General features: G+C 51.4%; 1 protein-coding gene across 1 annotated transcript; it reads left to right on the forward strand.

The window, feature by feature from the left end:
• Positions 1–10,001: 10,001 nt before the first annotated feature.
• On the forward strand, positions 10,002–10,409 carry LOC135810668 (uncharacterized). The gene has a single exon (XM_065324158.1). It carries the CDS (start codon positions 10,002–10,004, stop codon positions 10,407–10,409), a length of 408 nt encoding a protein of 135 aa, XP_065180230.1.
• The last annotated feature ends 4,828 nt before the right edge of the window (positions 10,410–15,237 follow it).

Consider the following 15,237-nt stretch of genomic DNA (forward strand, 5'->3'; position numbering starts at 1 on the left):
ACACACGCACACACACCACACACACATACATACACACACACACACACATACACCATGTACCATACACGCTGAGTTACCAGCAACACCCCGCACTACCACTCTGGGCCTGCAGCGCATCCGCTTCCGCGTCTCTGAAGTCCAACAGTGCCTGAAGCGTCTCAACACATCCAAATCCACTGGTCCAGATGAGATCCCAGGACGAGTACTCAAGGAGTGTGCAGCTGAACTAGCACATCCACTGGCTAGATTGTTTCGCCTGTGTTTTGCAAATGGAGTCCAGCCCCAATCATGGAAAATTGCCCGTGTCGTTCCAGTGCACAAGAAAGGACCCAAATCCATGACGAAGAACTACCGGCCTATATCTCTCCTGACGATCATCTCTAAGATCATGGAAGGTATCATCAATCGGCAGCTTGTGAACCACCTGGAAACCCATCAACTCTTCTCCTCGTCCCAATTTGGCTTCCGACGCGGACTGGGCACAAGTGACCTACTGACGGCTCTCCAGCATTCCTGGGCCACTACCCTGGCTGGCGGCGGTCTTGTGCATGCCCCGGCAGTTGATATTGCCAGGGCATTCGACAAAGTTTCCCACCCAGGTGTCCTTGCGAAGGCACAGCAATGTGGCATCCACGGCCAACTCCTGGCTTGGCTAAGGTCGTATCTCCATGACCGAAAACTGACTGTAGTTGTTGGCGGTCAGTCCTCCCCACTGTTCCCGATCAAGGCTGGAGTGCCCCAGGGTAGCCTCCTAGGTCCCACTCTTTTCCTGTTATAATTATGTAAACGATGCAGAACAGTGTTTAGCCCCAGGCTCCAGTCTAGCTGTCTATGCGGACGATACAACACTCTATGCCCTAATCAGAAACCCAGATACCATCGCTGCTGCTTGCAATAGCCTCCAAGCATCTATTGACCGCCTGCAGACTTGGGGTGCCCAATGGAAGATAAAGTTCGAGCCATCAAAATCTCAGGCAATACTCCTTGACCGCCACAGACCATCCCTGGATGTCCCACAGCTCACATTTGATGGCATGCAGGTGCCTGAGAGCCCTCAGCTCAAGCTGCTAGGAGTGTTATTTGACAGTACTCTCTCCTTCCGGGCCCACATCCGTTCCCTTGCCGTTAGAGCCAACCAGCGACTCGGCCTGCTCCGAAAGGCATCTCGGATCCTGGACAGTGCAGGGCGCCTAACTGTGTACAAAGGATTTGTACGGCCTATAATGGAGTACGCCTCTCTCGTCTGGGCAAGTGCGGCACATTGTCACCTCCATCAGCTGGACCTGGTCCAGCGTCGAGCCATGAAGGTTATTGGCCCCTCATTGCTCCCCAGCCTGGCAATCCGAAGGCATGTTTACGGGCTGTGCTACCTGTATAAGCTGCAATGCATACCAAGTCCAGCTCTGCTTACCAACATGGTACCTCTCCCAGCAAGAGTTAACGCTGCACCCCGGACGCGCCGGCAACGCCAGTCCCTCGGTGGCCACTCTTTCCAACTCGCAACTCCTCTGCCAGCCTCCAGTCCAGAGTTCATCCGCCGCTCCTTCCCATACTTTGTCCTGGAGAGCTGGAACACACTGCCTGCCCCAATCCTTGCCGAACGCCCAACTCTCAAGAAATTGCCGACATTCAAGACCAAGGCCTACCATCACCTCCGCCAGACCAATTGGCTATGGGCCACTGAAGTCCACCAGCACTGAGAATAACCGGTTGTCTCTATTAATATCATTTTCTGGCTCTCTCTTTCTCTCTCTCTCTCTCTCTCTCTCTCTCTCTCTCACTCTTCCTCTCCTGGGAAGCTCCTCATGCTCATTCTCCCTCTCTCTGTCCATTTCCCCTTCCTGATGCGTAGACCAACTGTTGAACCCGAGACCACTAGGTCGGGGGAGGTTGACCTACCTCATCGGCACGCATGCCACGCTCCTCTGTGTTGTAAAAGTTCGCTTGTCCACTTTTGTCTACCTCCCCTTTTATGTTGCTGGCCAGTGCTTTGTAGTAAAAAAAAAAAAACACACACACACACACACACAAACATTGTCAAGCATATACACACACGTACACACAATGTGAAGTAACAGCTCGGGTGTACATGGTGTGCGCATGTGTGTGTGTGTGTGTGTGTGCATGTGTTTGTGTGTGTGTGTGTGTGTGTGTGTGTGTGTGTGTGTGTGTGTGTGTGTGTGTGTGTGTGTGTGCATGTCCGCATGTGTGTGTGTGTGTGTGTGTGTGTGTGTGTGTGTGTGTGTGTGTGTGTGTGAGTGCATGAGCATACCTGCACGTGTGAGTGCATGCGCATAACCGCACGTGTGTGTGCATGCGCATGTCCGCTCGTGTGTGTGCATGTGCGTGCTCGCACGTGTGTATGGTTTCGCACTTATAGTTGGTCTGGGGTTCGCACATGTTCCCGCAAGTGTGCATGTCATCTGTGTGTCTGGACATGTTTGTGGATGTGTGACTTGTGTCAAGTTGTGTGTAAGCATGTGCATGCTCGGGTGCAAAACTGTGTGGGTGGGGGGAGGGGGGGGGGGGAGGGGGTGGCTCACATGCGCGCACATGTTTTTTTCCGGTTCTGTATGACTTCCCTGTGTGTGGTTCACATGGAGAGTGTGGCAGTGACTTTACACTACATAATGTGTATATATGTTTCTTAATGTGGATTTACACTAAACCTCACAATAACTATACTCACACTCAATCAAGGAAAACCCGCTGTTAGGGAAGATCTACAACTGCGAAACAACCCTGAAGCACTTTTTATACCCGGACCTTTGCCGTTGCACCGACGATTTACCAGCTTACGGTGCATGGTAAGACTTGAGAAGTTAGTATTACAATACTCTGGTAAAGTACTACTCCCTGGATGTAAAATAGACCTACCACTTGACTAAATTAATTTTAAATGATGCTTGATCGCGGCTATTCGGTTTATATTAACCTGAAGCTTTGCCTGTTCCCACCTCCGATCCTGTCGCTTGCCAGTCTAATCGAATGCATCCTGTGACCTTGTACTTGCGATTGATTCGGCCTACATCGGTATGCTCCGCGTCCAGTCTATCCTCGTTTCTTGACGGTTTTATCAGTTCTTGTCACCAGGGAGGAGTATAATAATGTCAATACTTCTCCCTAGTTTAACCCGTGTGTGTATGTTTTGTGTGTGTGTATGTGTGTGTGTGTGTGTTTGTTTGTGTGTGTGTGTGTTTGTGTGTGTGTGTGTTTGTGTCTGTGCGCGCGTACCGTAATTCCGCGCATGTAAACCCATGGGCTTATAGGTGAAACAATGCAGTTTGGGGATAAAATATCCAGTAAAACATGTTCGTGTTTTAGCCCATGGGCCAATATTCGAATTTTGAAGGTTCACGAAAAAGTACAAGTCCATGCTCATGGTCAGTCTACCATGCTCTACTGGTAAACTGCACTGACCTGCTGTACCATACTCTACTGGTAAACTGCACTGACCTGCTGTACCATGGTAGGAAGAGTCCATTTTGTGAAAACTTCTACTTGACACGTGAGTTGCATTTGTGTCTGTTTATTAGCCCATGGGCTTATAAACGGAGGTGGGCTTATATCCGGATATAGGCCCGTGGGCTTATATGCGCGGAATTACGGTCTGCGTACGTGTGTGTGCATATGCATATGTGTGTGTGTGTGTGTGTGTGTGCGTTCGTGCGTATGTGGTATGTGCAGCGATTTCCAATCGATAGGTTGCCGGTTCGATTCCCGCCGACTATGGCCACACACGTCATTCTTCTCTTTCTCAGACTCCTCCTGACTTCTTTCATTCTCCTGGGTGGTTACCAACAGCTAGTGCATGCCGGAGTATGTGGTGTGATGTTTGCGAGGGAAAAAAATGAAGAAAAAGACCTAGAAGTAGGGATTCACTGACCAGAAAAATCCACTTCATAGCTGTGTGGTGTAGACCAGGTTGAATATTGGCGGTCAATTCTTCAGCGTTGCAAGCTGTTGAATGGTGCAATCCCGGCACAAGTTGCTATGGCTTTTGCTATAGCATCGCCTCTGGCGATGGGCGTCCAATGGTCCAATGGTGTGTGTGTGTGTGTGTGTGTGTGTGTGTGTGTGTGTGTGTGTGTGTGTGTGTGTGTGTGTGTGTGTGTGTGTGTGTGTGTGTGTGTGTGTGTGTGTGTGACCACCACATAGTTCGCAGCAAGCTTATACTTGCTCGTCCAATTTGCCGCAGCCCTCGTCCTGTGCCGAAACCCGCACCTGTTGCTGTCGGAAAGCTGGTTGACCCAGCTGTTCGCAAGAGTTATATAAGCTGAGCGAATTTCAGACAAGCTCCCTGATACTGCTGATGCGGACACTGCAGCTGACCATTGGCAAGCAGTGAAGGATATAATGTGCAGTAAGGCAGAGGATGTCCTGGGAGCATGGCAAGGCAGGCAGCGCGACTGGTTTAAGGCGAGTGAGGCTGTGCTTCTTCCGCAGATTGATATCAAGAATTCCGCTGGAGATGTCATGTTGCAGAAGAACACTGCGTCTTCACGCAAGAACTTTCCACAGACACAACGTGAGGTGGAGAAGGCTGTACGGAATGCCAAGGAAACTTGGATTGAAGACATCGCATCCCAAGCTGAAAATGCTGCTAAAAATTATTCCGTTTGTTGGCTTGCAGTCCGCAAGTTGCAGACACTCCATCGAGGCCGCCGTCCAATGCAGCCGTCTACTGTGCATTTGGAAGATGGCACGTTGAGTGATGGACATGAGGTTCAGCCGCTGTCAGCACAAGATGGCTGCAGCACTTTCAGGGTGTTCTGAACGTTGAGAGTGAGTTTGATGCAGCTGTGGTCGAGATAATGGCGGATCGCCCTGTTATCCCTGAGCTGCATCAGCCACCCACTGTTGCTGAGCTAGAGGCTGCACTGCAGACCATGAAAGCGGATAGAGCTGGCGGTCAGTCGGGCATTCTACCGGACATGGTCCTACATGGCGGCAAAGACCTACACAGTCGCATCCTGACCATCATGCGTAAATCCAGGCTCGAAGACACTGTAGTTGATGATTGGTGTGATGCAGTGGTTGTGCCCATCCCCAAGAAAAGAGATCTACACCACTGTGATAACTGACGCGGCATCAGTCCGTTGGACGTTGTAGGCAAGCTGCTTGCCCGTATTCTGCAGGACCGCCTGAAAGCTATTGCTGAAGATGTGTTGCCAGACTCTCAGTGCGGCTTCAGAAAGGGACATGGCTGCATCAATATGGTGTACGTCGCACGGCAGTTGATGGAGAAGACGTTGGAGCACGATTCAGATGCATATGTCCTTTTCGTCGATCTGAGTAAGGTGTATGACAGTACACAGCGTGGAGCGCTGTGGCAGGTTCTCCAGAAGATTGGTGCTCCGCCGGCAATTCTCCGCCTCATCCAGTCCCTCCACAATGGTATTCCTGCTCAAGTTCTGTTCGGGTGGAGGGCAAGCTGAATGTATTGCGTCAGGGCTGCACTCTCGAACCAATGCTTTTCAATTTGAACTTCTCTGCCGTCGTTGCCAGTTTGACGTCCAGATGTCCGGACACTGGCATATCCCTTCAATATAAAGTTGGGAGGAAGCTAGTTGGTGATCGAACGGCGAAGGGCAAGCTCCTGACATCAAAGGTCACAGAATCACAGTCTGCTGGTGACGCTGCACTCTATGCAACATCTCTGCCTGCCTTTGAAGCGATGACATCCAGCTTCATCACCTGTGCAACCAGCTGGGGCCTAACGGTCAGTGTCAGAAAAACCAAGGGTATGGCCGTAGGTGAGACTGCTGATCGCAATGACGTTGTTGCAGGGGCAGACACTATTAAAGTGGTAGACGAATTCACCTACCTTGGCAGTGTGCTCACCTCGGATGGTCTTGCCTGTGCTGAAGTCCGCTCTCGCCTTGCGAAAGCCTCAGCTGTGTTCGGAGCCCTGAAAGCACCCGTTTTTTGACAACAATACCCTGTCGCTTCGCAGCAAGAGGCATGTTTATGAGGCTGTGATCCTCACCACCGTATTGTATGGTGCGGAGACATGGACCAGATAGGCAGGCCACCTCCAGAAGCTCAACACGTTTCACCATCAGTGTATTCGGTCCATCATGGGTATTAGCCGTCGTCAACAGTGGGATGATCGGATCACAACGACCACATTAGCGGCTACACTAGGTGTTGACCCTGACATCACCAGCATCATCTGTCGCCACCTTCTTCATTGGCTAGGTCATGTCGGCAGGGTGGACGACTCGCACACACTAAAACAATTGCTGTTTGGTGAGCTGCCCTCCCCCCCCCCCCCCCCCCCCCCGCTCCCCCGGCCTCGTCACGGCCCGAAGAAGTGGTGGCGAGATGTGGTCTCGACTAACGTGGCGGACCTCGGTGTGACCACTTAGCTTGAGAGATGCGAAGATCGTCCCGTCCCGGCTGGAGTCGAGTTGCAAGCAGCACTCCACCGCCACGGCCCGCTCCTGATCCTCTTCCCTGTGTCTGTGGACACAAACTTTGTTCGTTCTCAGGCGCCACCAACATCTACTCCCGCCTGCTAGAGCCAGCACACACACCCATGCCACCTTTCTATTTGTCACCACCGTCACATGGAACTTCTTCCCGGCTGCCATTCGCACCGTATTCAGCCCAAATGTTGTATCGCTCTTGTCCGCACCCACTTTGTTATCACCTGTTTTGAGCCCTCTGGTTTCAGAGCACCGATATCATACAGCACTGAGTTAAATTACTACCCCCCTGCATCTTTCTATCTTTTAATTTTATTTTTCTCCTCAGCTTCTTCTTCATAAGCTGCTGACGGAGACTCCCTCTATTTAGGCTAAAACCTGTGGAGAATCCATAAACACAACATTACAAAAACAAAGGTGAAGGTGTGTGAATCCCTATTATAATGGTGTGAACCCTCCCCTATAGGGGATTCATGCGCACACACCCACTCCCACACACACATACACACACACACACACACACACGCACTCACACATACAAACGCACCCCCCCCCCCACACACACACCCACACCCACACACATGCACATACACACACACATACACACGCGGGTAAAACCAAGGTCTTGGAAAAATTGGCAAAGCAAAACGGGAAATTTTCTTAACGGGCGGGTGAACGGGTACCCTTCAGCAGTCTTGTTTAATTTTTTGCGCAATTTTCACATCAAACCATATTTTTATTTATCTGTTCTCAGGTTGTGTTGCTGCATGACTGCGCTAACTTGCAGCACCCTTTTCGTTTGTGCTTTCCCCCTTTGGGCACCCACTGTGTCACCTCCGTAAAGAGGACGATACTACGCTTTTCCTTGCATGGACGACTCACTTTTCTTATAATCACACAACTGCCGAGAACAGGAGCAGATCAATAAAGAACACTTTCAAACCAACAAGAGAAATTCGGAGCTCGTGTCTGTAACGAGGGTTGTGCCACGTGGCACTGAGATCTCACCAAAACATTGGTCCTTCGAGCCGGATTTTCTGCGGAAAGGGTCCGGTATCGCCACACTCAAACTAAGTAGAGACTCGAGTAGACGAGCTCGACATCGACGCGGAATAAATCGCCGCGGAAGAGGTCGCAGAAGTAGAGCGAAAGCTGATCCGCAAGAAGCTAGAACTCCAGAAGAAGTTGTACAGAAACTGGTCAAGCGGCAGCAGTAATGCCAGCGTACGGTCCAGTTCGTCCCGTCCATCACTGGAGAACCGCAACGGATAGGAGCTGACATGCACGGATAGCATTAGCCTAGCTGACCTTGCACAGCGCGCCGAGCGAGCGGAGAGAGACATCGGAGCAGTGCTGGAGGAAGCCAATGGGCAAATCCAGGATCTGTTGCTGGACGACCAAGGTGAGCGGGCTTCAGGGAACGAACCCAGTGGTACACGTCCTACCCCTGCAAGGCAGTCACACGCCATGAATCACACCACACACAATTTCATGGCAAGGCAGTCCACTGCTAAGGACTTACTTCAGTTCTCTGGACATGCCGACGAGTGGCCAGCCTTTATCTTCACGCTGGAACACACGACTATAGAGTGAGGCTTCTTAAACGGTGAGAAGCTTGGATGATTACAGAAAACACTGCGCGGAAAAGCCAAGGAAGTCGTGCAGGGGATGATGACTCTCTCCGACAATGTGGGGGAGGTTATCTCCATCTTGAGGATGAGGTTCGTCCGGCCGGACCAGATTGTCCAGATTGTCCAGAACCTCATTCTGAAGAAGAAGTCACAGAGAGGTATGAAGTCGGAGGAGGCCATCGTGGCACTGATTGGGATTAGCGCCGTGTACCGCAACCTTGTCACCACTTTGCGCAGCACATAGTGCACCGGCCACCCCTACAACCCTCAGTTTCTCAAGGACCTAGTTGGCAAGCCGTCTGGGGGTGGGGGGGGGGGGGGGGCGCGGGTCGGATTCAGTGGGGAGAGTACATGCTCAAAACCAGCGAAGACATGCACCTGGACACCTTCTCTGCCTGGCTTGAACAGAGGGCCAAGGCTGCTTGCCTAGTCGCTCAGCAGACCCCATGTGACGCCACTCATGCCACTCCACGCACAGGCCAAACGCTCACAGTCTTGGAGGCCAGTGCTAGTAAGCCACATCACCTCTTCTCTAGCAAATCGGGGCACACCACAAATAGCGGCCGCCAGCTACCCGCGGAACCACTTAACGCCCGCCGCCAGTTCGTTAGTGAAAAACGGCTGTGCTTCTGCTGCCTTGGCGAAGGCCACCTAGCGAGGGTTTGCGAGTAGAAAGCCTGCTCATGTAACAGACCCCACCATCCTCTACTACAACGCGATGGCCGCAGAAGTGCAGCACCGCTAGAACGCACATCGGAGATGACATACCGGTACACGTCGGCAACCCACGTGTCGGAACACAGTGGAAGGGTACTGCTGAGGGTGATTCCGGTTACGGTACGAAACGGAGACACAGCGGCTGATACGTACGCACCCCTGGACAAAGGCTCGACAGTGTCCTTGATTGAGAGCGAACTAGCAGAGGAACTTGGGCTTGCAGGACCAACTCGGCCCCTGAGGCTGTCGTGGACGGATGGCAAGCAGCACCAGGAGTCCAGCTCCAAGGTAATAACATTCAGCGTAGCTGGCAGGCAGAAACAGGACAGCTTCACTTTAACCAACGTTCACATTCATGCCAAGTTCAACCTGACAACACAATAAATGAACCCTGAACGGTTCAACAATTGCCCCCAACTGGAGGGACTTAACCTACCAACGTTGCCCTGCGCCAAGCCCAGACTCCTAATCGGACAAGACCATTACAACTTGATTGCACCACGGGTGACCGCGGAGGGCCCACCAAACGCACCCGTAGCCACACATACCAAGCTAGGGTGGGTTGTTCATGGCGAAATGAGTGCCCGCCACTACAGAATCGACGAAGGCGTGCTTCTGTCCAACTGGGGTCTCGTTAGCGACCTCCAAGACCTGATCAAGTAGTAGTTCGCCCTCGACTCCTTCGGGATCAAGCCCACGAAAATTCGCAGCAAGGCTGACGACCGCGCACTCCAGCTGCTAGATACTCTCACCACACGCAACGGACGCCGGTGGCCAACGGGGCTACTCTGGCGTGAGGACGACATCACCCTTCAACGGAGCAAGGCAATGATTGGGCTGCAGAGCTAGACCAGGTGGCCACCGTAGAAGTGCCACGGTGCTACACACCGTTGATTACAGTCGCTACCGACATCCAGCTGCACGTGTTCCGAAGCAAACGAGAAAGCATAATGGCGCCGGTGCGTACTTGAGAGTAGCGAACCATGATACTCAGCTGGCAGTGTCCCTAATCGCAGCGAAGGCACGCGTTGCTCCAATAAAACCGGCCTCCATACCCCGTCTGGAACTCCAGGCTGCGGTCCTCGCCTCGCGACTATCCTGTACCGCCCGGGAGCAGCTGTGTATCTCAATTCCACGGGTCATATTCTAGACGGACTCCAGAACGGTGTTGCTGTGGATACGCTCAGACACACGACAATACAAACCATTTGTGGCCCAGCGGATGGCGGAAATAACGGACACAACTGAAGTAGACCAGTTGCACTGGGTACCAACAAGAGAGAACCCAGCTAACGATCTCTTTAAAGGCATCTCTGCCCAGCGCTTGCAGCCGGACGATCGCTGGTTGGGCGGCCCGGACTATCTGAGGCAAGGCGAAGCAGACTGGCCCGCCGAGGAGACTCGTACGCCGGACCTTGATGATCCCGAGCTGAAGCATCCGTTCAGTGGCGACAACGCAGCAGCCGGAGACAGCTCAGAGCCACCCAACCTGAAGGCAGTAAAACCAGAGATCAAGCGATTCTCAAACTGGTGTCGCCTGGTAAGAGCAACCGTCTGGGTGCTACGCTTCACTCGCCACCTGAGACACGGAGAAAGAGACGCTGCCAAGCCGTCGCTGACAGTCCCCTGAGCTGCGAGCCGCGGAGAGTCTTTTGATGGAAAGCTGCACAAGCGGAAGGCTTCCCCGAAGAACTCGCTACGCTCCGCAATGGCAAGCCAGTGGACAAGGACAGGCGCCTGGTCCAGATGACAATCTTCATCTACGACTATGGCATCATGTGCTCTGACAGTCGCGTACGGAACGCAACGGTTGGAAACAAGAACCTGCGCCAACCTGTTCTGCTCCCGTGCCGAAACACGCCTTCACTAGGCTGCTTATGCAGCAACACCATGTCTGGTCACTACATCAAGGATAGGATCGCGTAGTGAACGAGCTGCGTCAGAAGTACTGGGTACCCGGTATCCGTGCAGCGGTAAGAAGCACCTGGAGCGAGTGCCAGCATTGCAAGGATCTCCGTGCCAAACCGCAGCCACCAATCATGTCTGCCCTGCCAGAGTACCGCACTGACGCCTTTCAGCGACCCTTCACACAGACAGGACTGGACTACTTCGGCCCGCTGTCTGTCACTGTTGGGCACAGACATGAGAAGCGGTACGGCGCTCTCTTCACTTGTCTTGCCACCCGAGCCATTCACGTGGAGCTAGTGCACGACCTGTCCACCGACTCAACGTTAATGGCTATCCGGAGAATCATCAGCAGGCGAGGCTACTCACTGGTGATCCACTCAGACAACGGAACCAACTTCAAAGGCGCCGCCAAAGAGCTCCACCAGGCCATTCGGGAGCTGAATGAAGCCCCGCCGGCGGCACCCCACACAGGCGGAGCCTGGGAGCGGCTCGTTGGATCCATCAAGATCGCACTTCAAGCACGCTCTATGACTGGACGTGCTGTCGTAGAGCTCTCATGCCTCCCGCACTTCTGCGCTGCAGCTAGCTGCACTGTTTTTTTCTTCTCTTTTTCTTTTTTTTCTTGTTTTCGTTTTGTTTTGTGCGTCCATGGACCATCCACCTTTGTTTCTACTCGGATAGCACGATAGTTGCTAGGTTTGAATATAGTCTTTTTCGCTTCCCTTCAGTTCCTGTTTACATGTTCATGTTAACTCTTCCACGGTTTGTTACCAAGGGGGAGAATGTTGCTGCATGACTGCACTAACTCGCAGCACCCTTTTCGTTTGTGCTTTACCCGTTTGGCCATCCACTGTGTCACCTCCGTAAAGAGGACGATACTACTTAAGTACGGTTTTCCTTACATGGACGACTCACTTTGTAAACCTTTTCTTATAATCACACAACTGCCGAGAACAGAGACAGATCAATAAAGAACACTTTCTAACCAACAAGAGAAATTCTGAGCTTGTGTCTGTTACGAGGGTTGTGCCACGGGGCACTGAGATCTCACCAAAACAGGTTGCATTTTGATATCACATTGTGATTCTCAAATTGATTTGTGTCTGTTTGTTGGAGAGGTAGATCTACTAGATGCGAAAATGCAACAACAATGCTGACATCCAGCGTGGAGTTGTAAATAATTGACTCCCGCCTGGAATGCGCGATCCCAGCAGTGTTGTTCCGTACTGACCATGCTGACTGGATCATCGAAATCCAAACGGGTACCATTTTACTAACGGTACGTGAGACTAACGAGCGGGTACCCAGGTACCCTGGACACCACTAGAACAAAACCAGTTCTTCACCAACACATACATCTGGCGTTTTAAACAGTGCTGCAAAACCGTCCGATTTTTCGGACAGTGTCTGATTTTTGAACGCTCTTCCGAAAACCGGTCCGAAAAGGGAACGTCCGAAAAGTAGCCAAAAATGCCAGGGATCAGTACTTTCCTATTCAGAAGTCCTGTATTTTCTTTTTTCAGCGCAACTGAAGGCACAAATCACTGTCATGTGCTTCTAAAAGGCTAGCGCTGGGCGGTGGAAGTGCAAAGTACGAGGGCATGTACACTGTACAGTGTGTGACCACGCTCATGCATTACTAGGATTACAGAATTCAGGCATGGCAACCGATTACTTCGGTGTGCAAGATCAGTTACCATGGCAACAAAGCGAATTTCCATGGTATTTTGGGCGGTATTTTGAATTCTCCGGAAAATATTGCAGAGGAGAAAAATTCGCACCATGTGGCCAGCCTTGGCGATGAACGGTGTCCGATTTTGGGCGAAAATTATTTGGCAGCACTGCATTTAGGTCTGTACACGTGCTTGAAGCGGCCCACAAGTAAATCAAATAATGGCTTTACCTTTATCAGACGGCCATCCTGGCTATCGGCTTCACTGTTTGTGAAGGGCAGGCATTGCACGATGCGTTGGAAATGGTTGCGCATCACAGTGAGGGCCTGAAATGCAGGTGTGCCGACCGTAGCGTCAAAGCTTCAATAATAGGTTCATTTGGGGCTTGTCCACCAGACCACTCAGTAAGTACAGAGCAATAAATATCTTCATCTCTGCCCCTGTCACTGGCATGCAGGAACGCAGGCTGGAAAATGGCCCGGCCGTGGAACGGGCTATGCACTGCGCCGTATACCGGTTCGTTTCGGTGACGAGCAGCTGCCAGAATTACAGTACATGTACAAAGTATAAGTTCAAAAACCAGTATGCTGTGGCATCATCTGCTGGCTGTACTGGGATTCCAGCCCCTGCAGAGAATTCAGGAATAGTAGGTTTGGCATTCCTTTTCGTCCAGGCTGCATCGTCACGTGCTGCAGGAAAATTGTCTGGTCCATGTACACAAGTTTGTGCATCAAAAAATATTTCTTCATGATCAGCGTTCGTGTCTGCGTCCTGCGCTGGCGTGACTTGTGTTGTTGCGCCCTGCTCAAGCTCGACATCGACATCTCCGATATCCTCAGGGCCGTCCAATGCGACCACGGCAGTAGGTACGACATCCACCACGGCGGACACGTCCGCGAAATTTGTTCCGTCACTATCGCGGACGGCTATGTCCGCATCTGAGTCATCTCCTTCACTATCGCAGCTCCAGTCATCACTGTCCGAGTCGATGATGGACTGGATCACTTCTTCAGCCGGCATGCGGCGTCTCGCCAGGCCATGTCTGAGTGACAGCTAAAGAAATTGTTCCAGAATCGAAATTATGTTTTTCGAGTGCGCTCTGAATGACTATGTACGAGCCCGCGCCCGTACTTTGAAACACGGGGTGAGGTCTTATCCAGTAGGGGGAAACCCCTAGTTTCCCCTCGAAGAGCCATAATCCGTCGTTATCGGCCACGGTCTGTGAGTGCGGTACGAGACATGCGCGCTTTGTATGGTCGCACCCTTGGCTGCTATGCTGTATGATAGATAGCCCCGTGGGTGCGCCAATCTCCAGCGTAACCAAGGGTAAAGTCATGATGCTGCACTTTCCCGCTTCTGTCCTGGTTTCCCAACCCTGTGCATTGCAGCCGTGAGCAAAACCAGCTCAGGCTGATCTGAGAGATCCCTCCGGAGCTCCATCTTGTCTGTGGTGCGCTGAGCCCACTCAGATCGGTCATGGTCTTTGGCATGTCTCTGGCAGCAGCGCTTGCCTTGACTGCTCACTGCTGTGGCCAGGTTTGATTTCTGTGGTCCACCCACAGCAGTGACATGTCCACTGCTACCTGTATTCCTGCTGTTATTACGATACTTACGATGATGGGTAGCACGGGTACCCTACTACCCGATGACATCCCTCCTTACACTAGTTACAGTGCAGCTGTACTGGTGCCCAGGAAGTACCGGTTGAGAGTTGTAGACTAGAACGTTCTTATTCTCATGTGGAAATTTGTATATGGCCGAGCCACCTTGTACAGACGGGTATCATATGCCTGGTAAAATTCTGATCTGCTCGTTCTTGGGTGCATTGTTCTTGATCGTCCGAGAGTAAGTGTACGGCATTGTTAGGATTACGGGTCATGAGGGAGCAGAGTTTGCAATGTACCTTTGAGCTGGGATCTTATCTGTCCAAAACGGGTGTACAAGGGATTGGGTGTGCGTAAGCATCAGCTGTGACATTTTCAGAATGCATTAGAAGGCATGATAGTTGAAATGAATGAAAACTGTTGGGTGTATTTTGTCATGGTCTCGCCATGAAGATCAAGGAGTACTAATATTATTGCACCATGGCTAACGAGAATAATCTTGTACACATCTGTGTAGGTCCGACATGACTCATGAGCACTACACCACGTGATGCGAGTTTTCCTTATCGCCTGACCACTGCTGACCCAAAGGAAATTATTGTTATGTACGAGTATGGCTAGAGGTCTAGATTATTGCAACCCGTCTCAAGTACTTGACATGCACTCTCCAAGGATTATGCATGTAGATTCTTGGTGTCACCACACTCACACTCACAGACGTACAAATACATACTATAACATAGCGAGATGGAAGATCCTTGAATCACGTGCCCCTATGATCGGCGGCTGGATCGATGGGCTTCGCACAGTCTGTATCGTGTATGTCAACATGTTCAGATCATGTGTGAGTTGTCAGGTTGCTGCTCTACTCAAAGAGCCTGCTCTGTCTAGTCCTACAACTAGTACAAGCCGTCCATGGTCTGCACAAGCCTGTCACCACTGGTCACAACACCGTGTTGTCAAAGACAATTCAATGAACGACAGATTCAAATTCAACCAATAAGCAACGTAGCTCCTAGCAACCAACCAGTTGCAGTGTCCAAGCTGACTGCTTATGCCAGGTCAGAGCAACCATAAGCGCATGGCTGGAATAAAGACGCTGAGACGCTGCGCTTGTTCAATCACATACATTAGATCCTGTCGTCCCTCCTCTTTCTCTGTGAGATTTTCTGCAGTACAATTCATACTGACTACTGATTACTAGTATTTGCTTTTCCTAAGAAACAAAATTATTTGACTGCCAAGATGCCTTCAACCAAATTTCATACGAAGT

The sequence above is a fragment of the Sycon ciliatum genome, chromosome 2 (genome assembly GCF_964019385.1).
Source record: "Sycon ciliatum chromosome 2, ocSycCili1.1, whole genome shotgun sequence".
NCBI classification, from domain to species: Eukaryota; Metazoa; Porifera; class Calcarea; order Leucosolenida; family Sycettidae; genus Sycon; species Sycon ciliatum.

Bases quoted from the DNA above. Each gene is read 5' to 3' on its own strand.
- LOC135810668 (XM_065324158.1), top strand. From the start codon at position 10,002: ATGGCGGAAATAACGGACACAACTGAAGTAGACCAGTTGCACTGGGTA.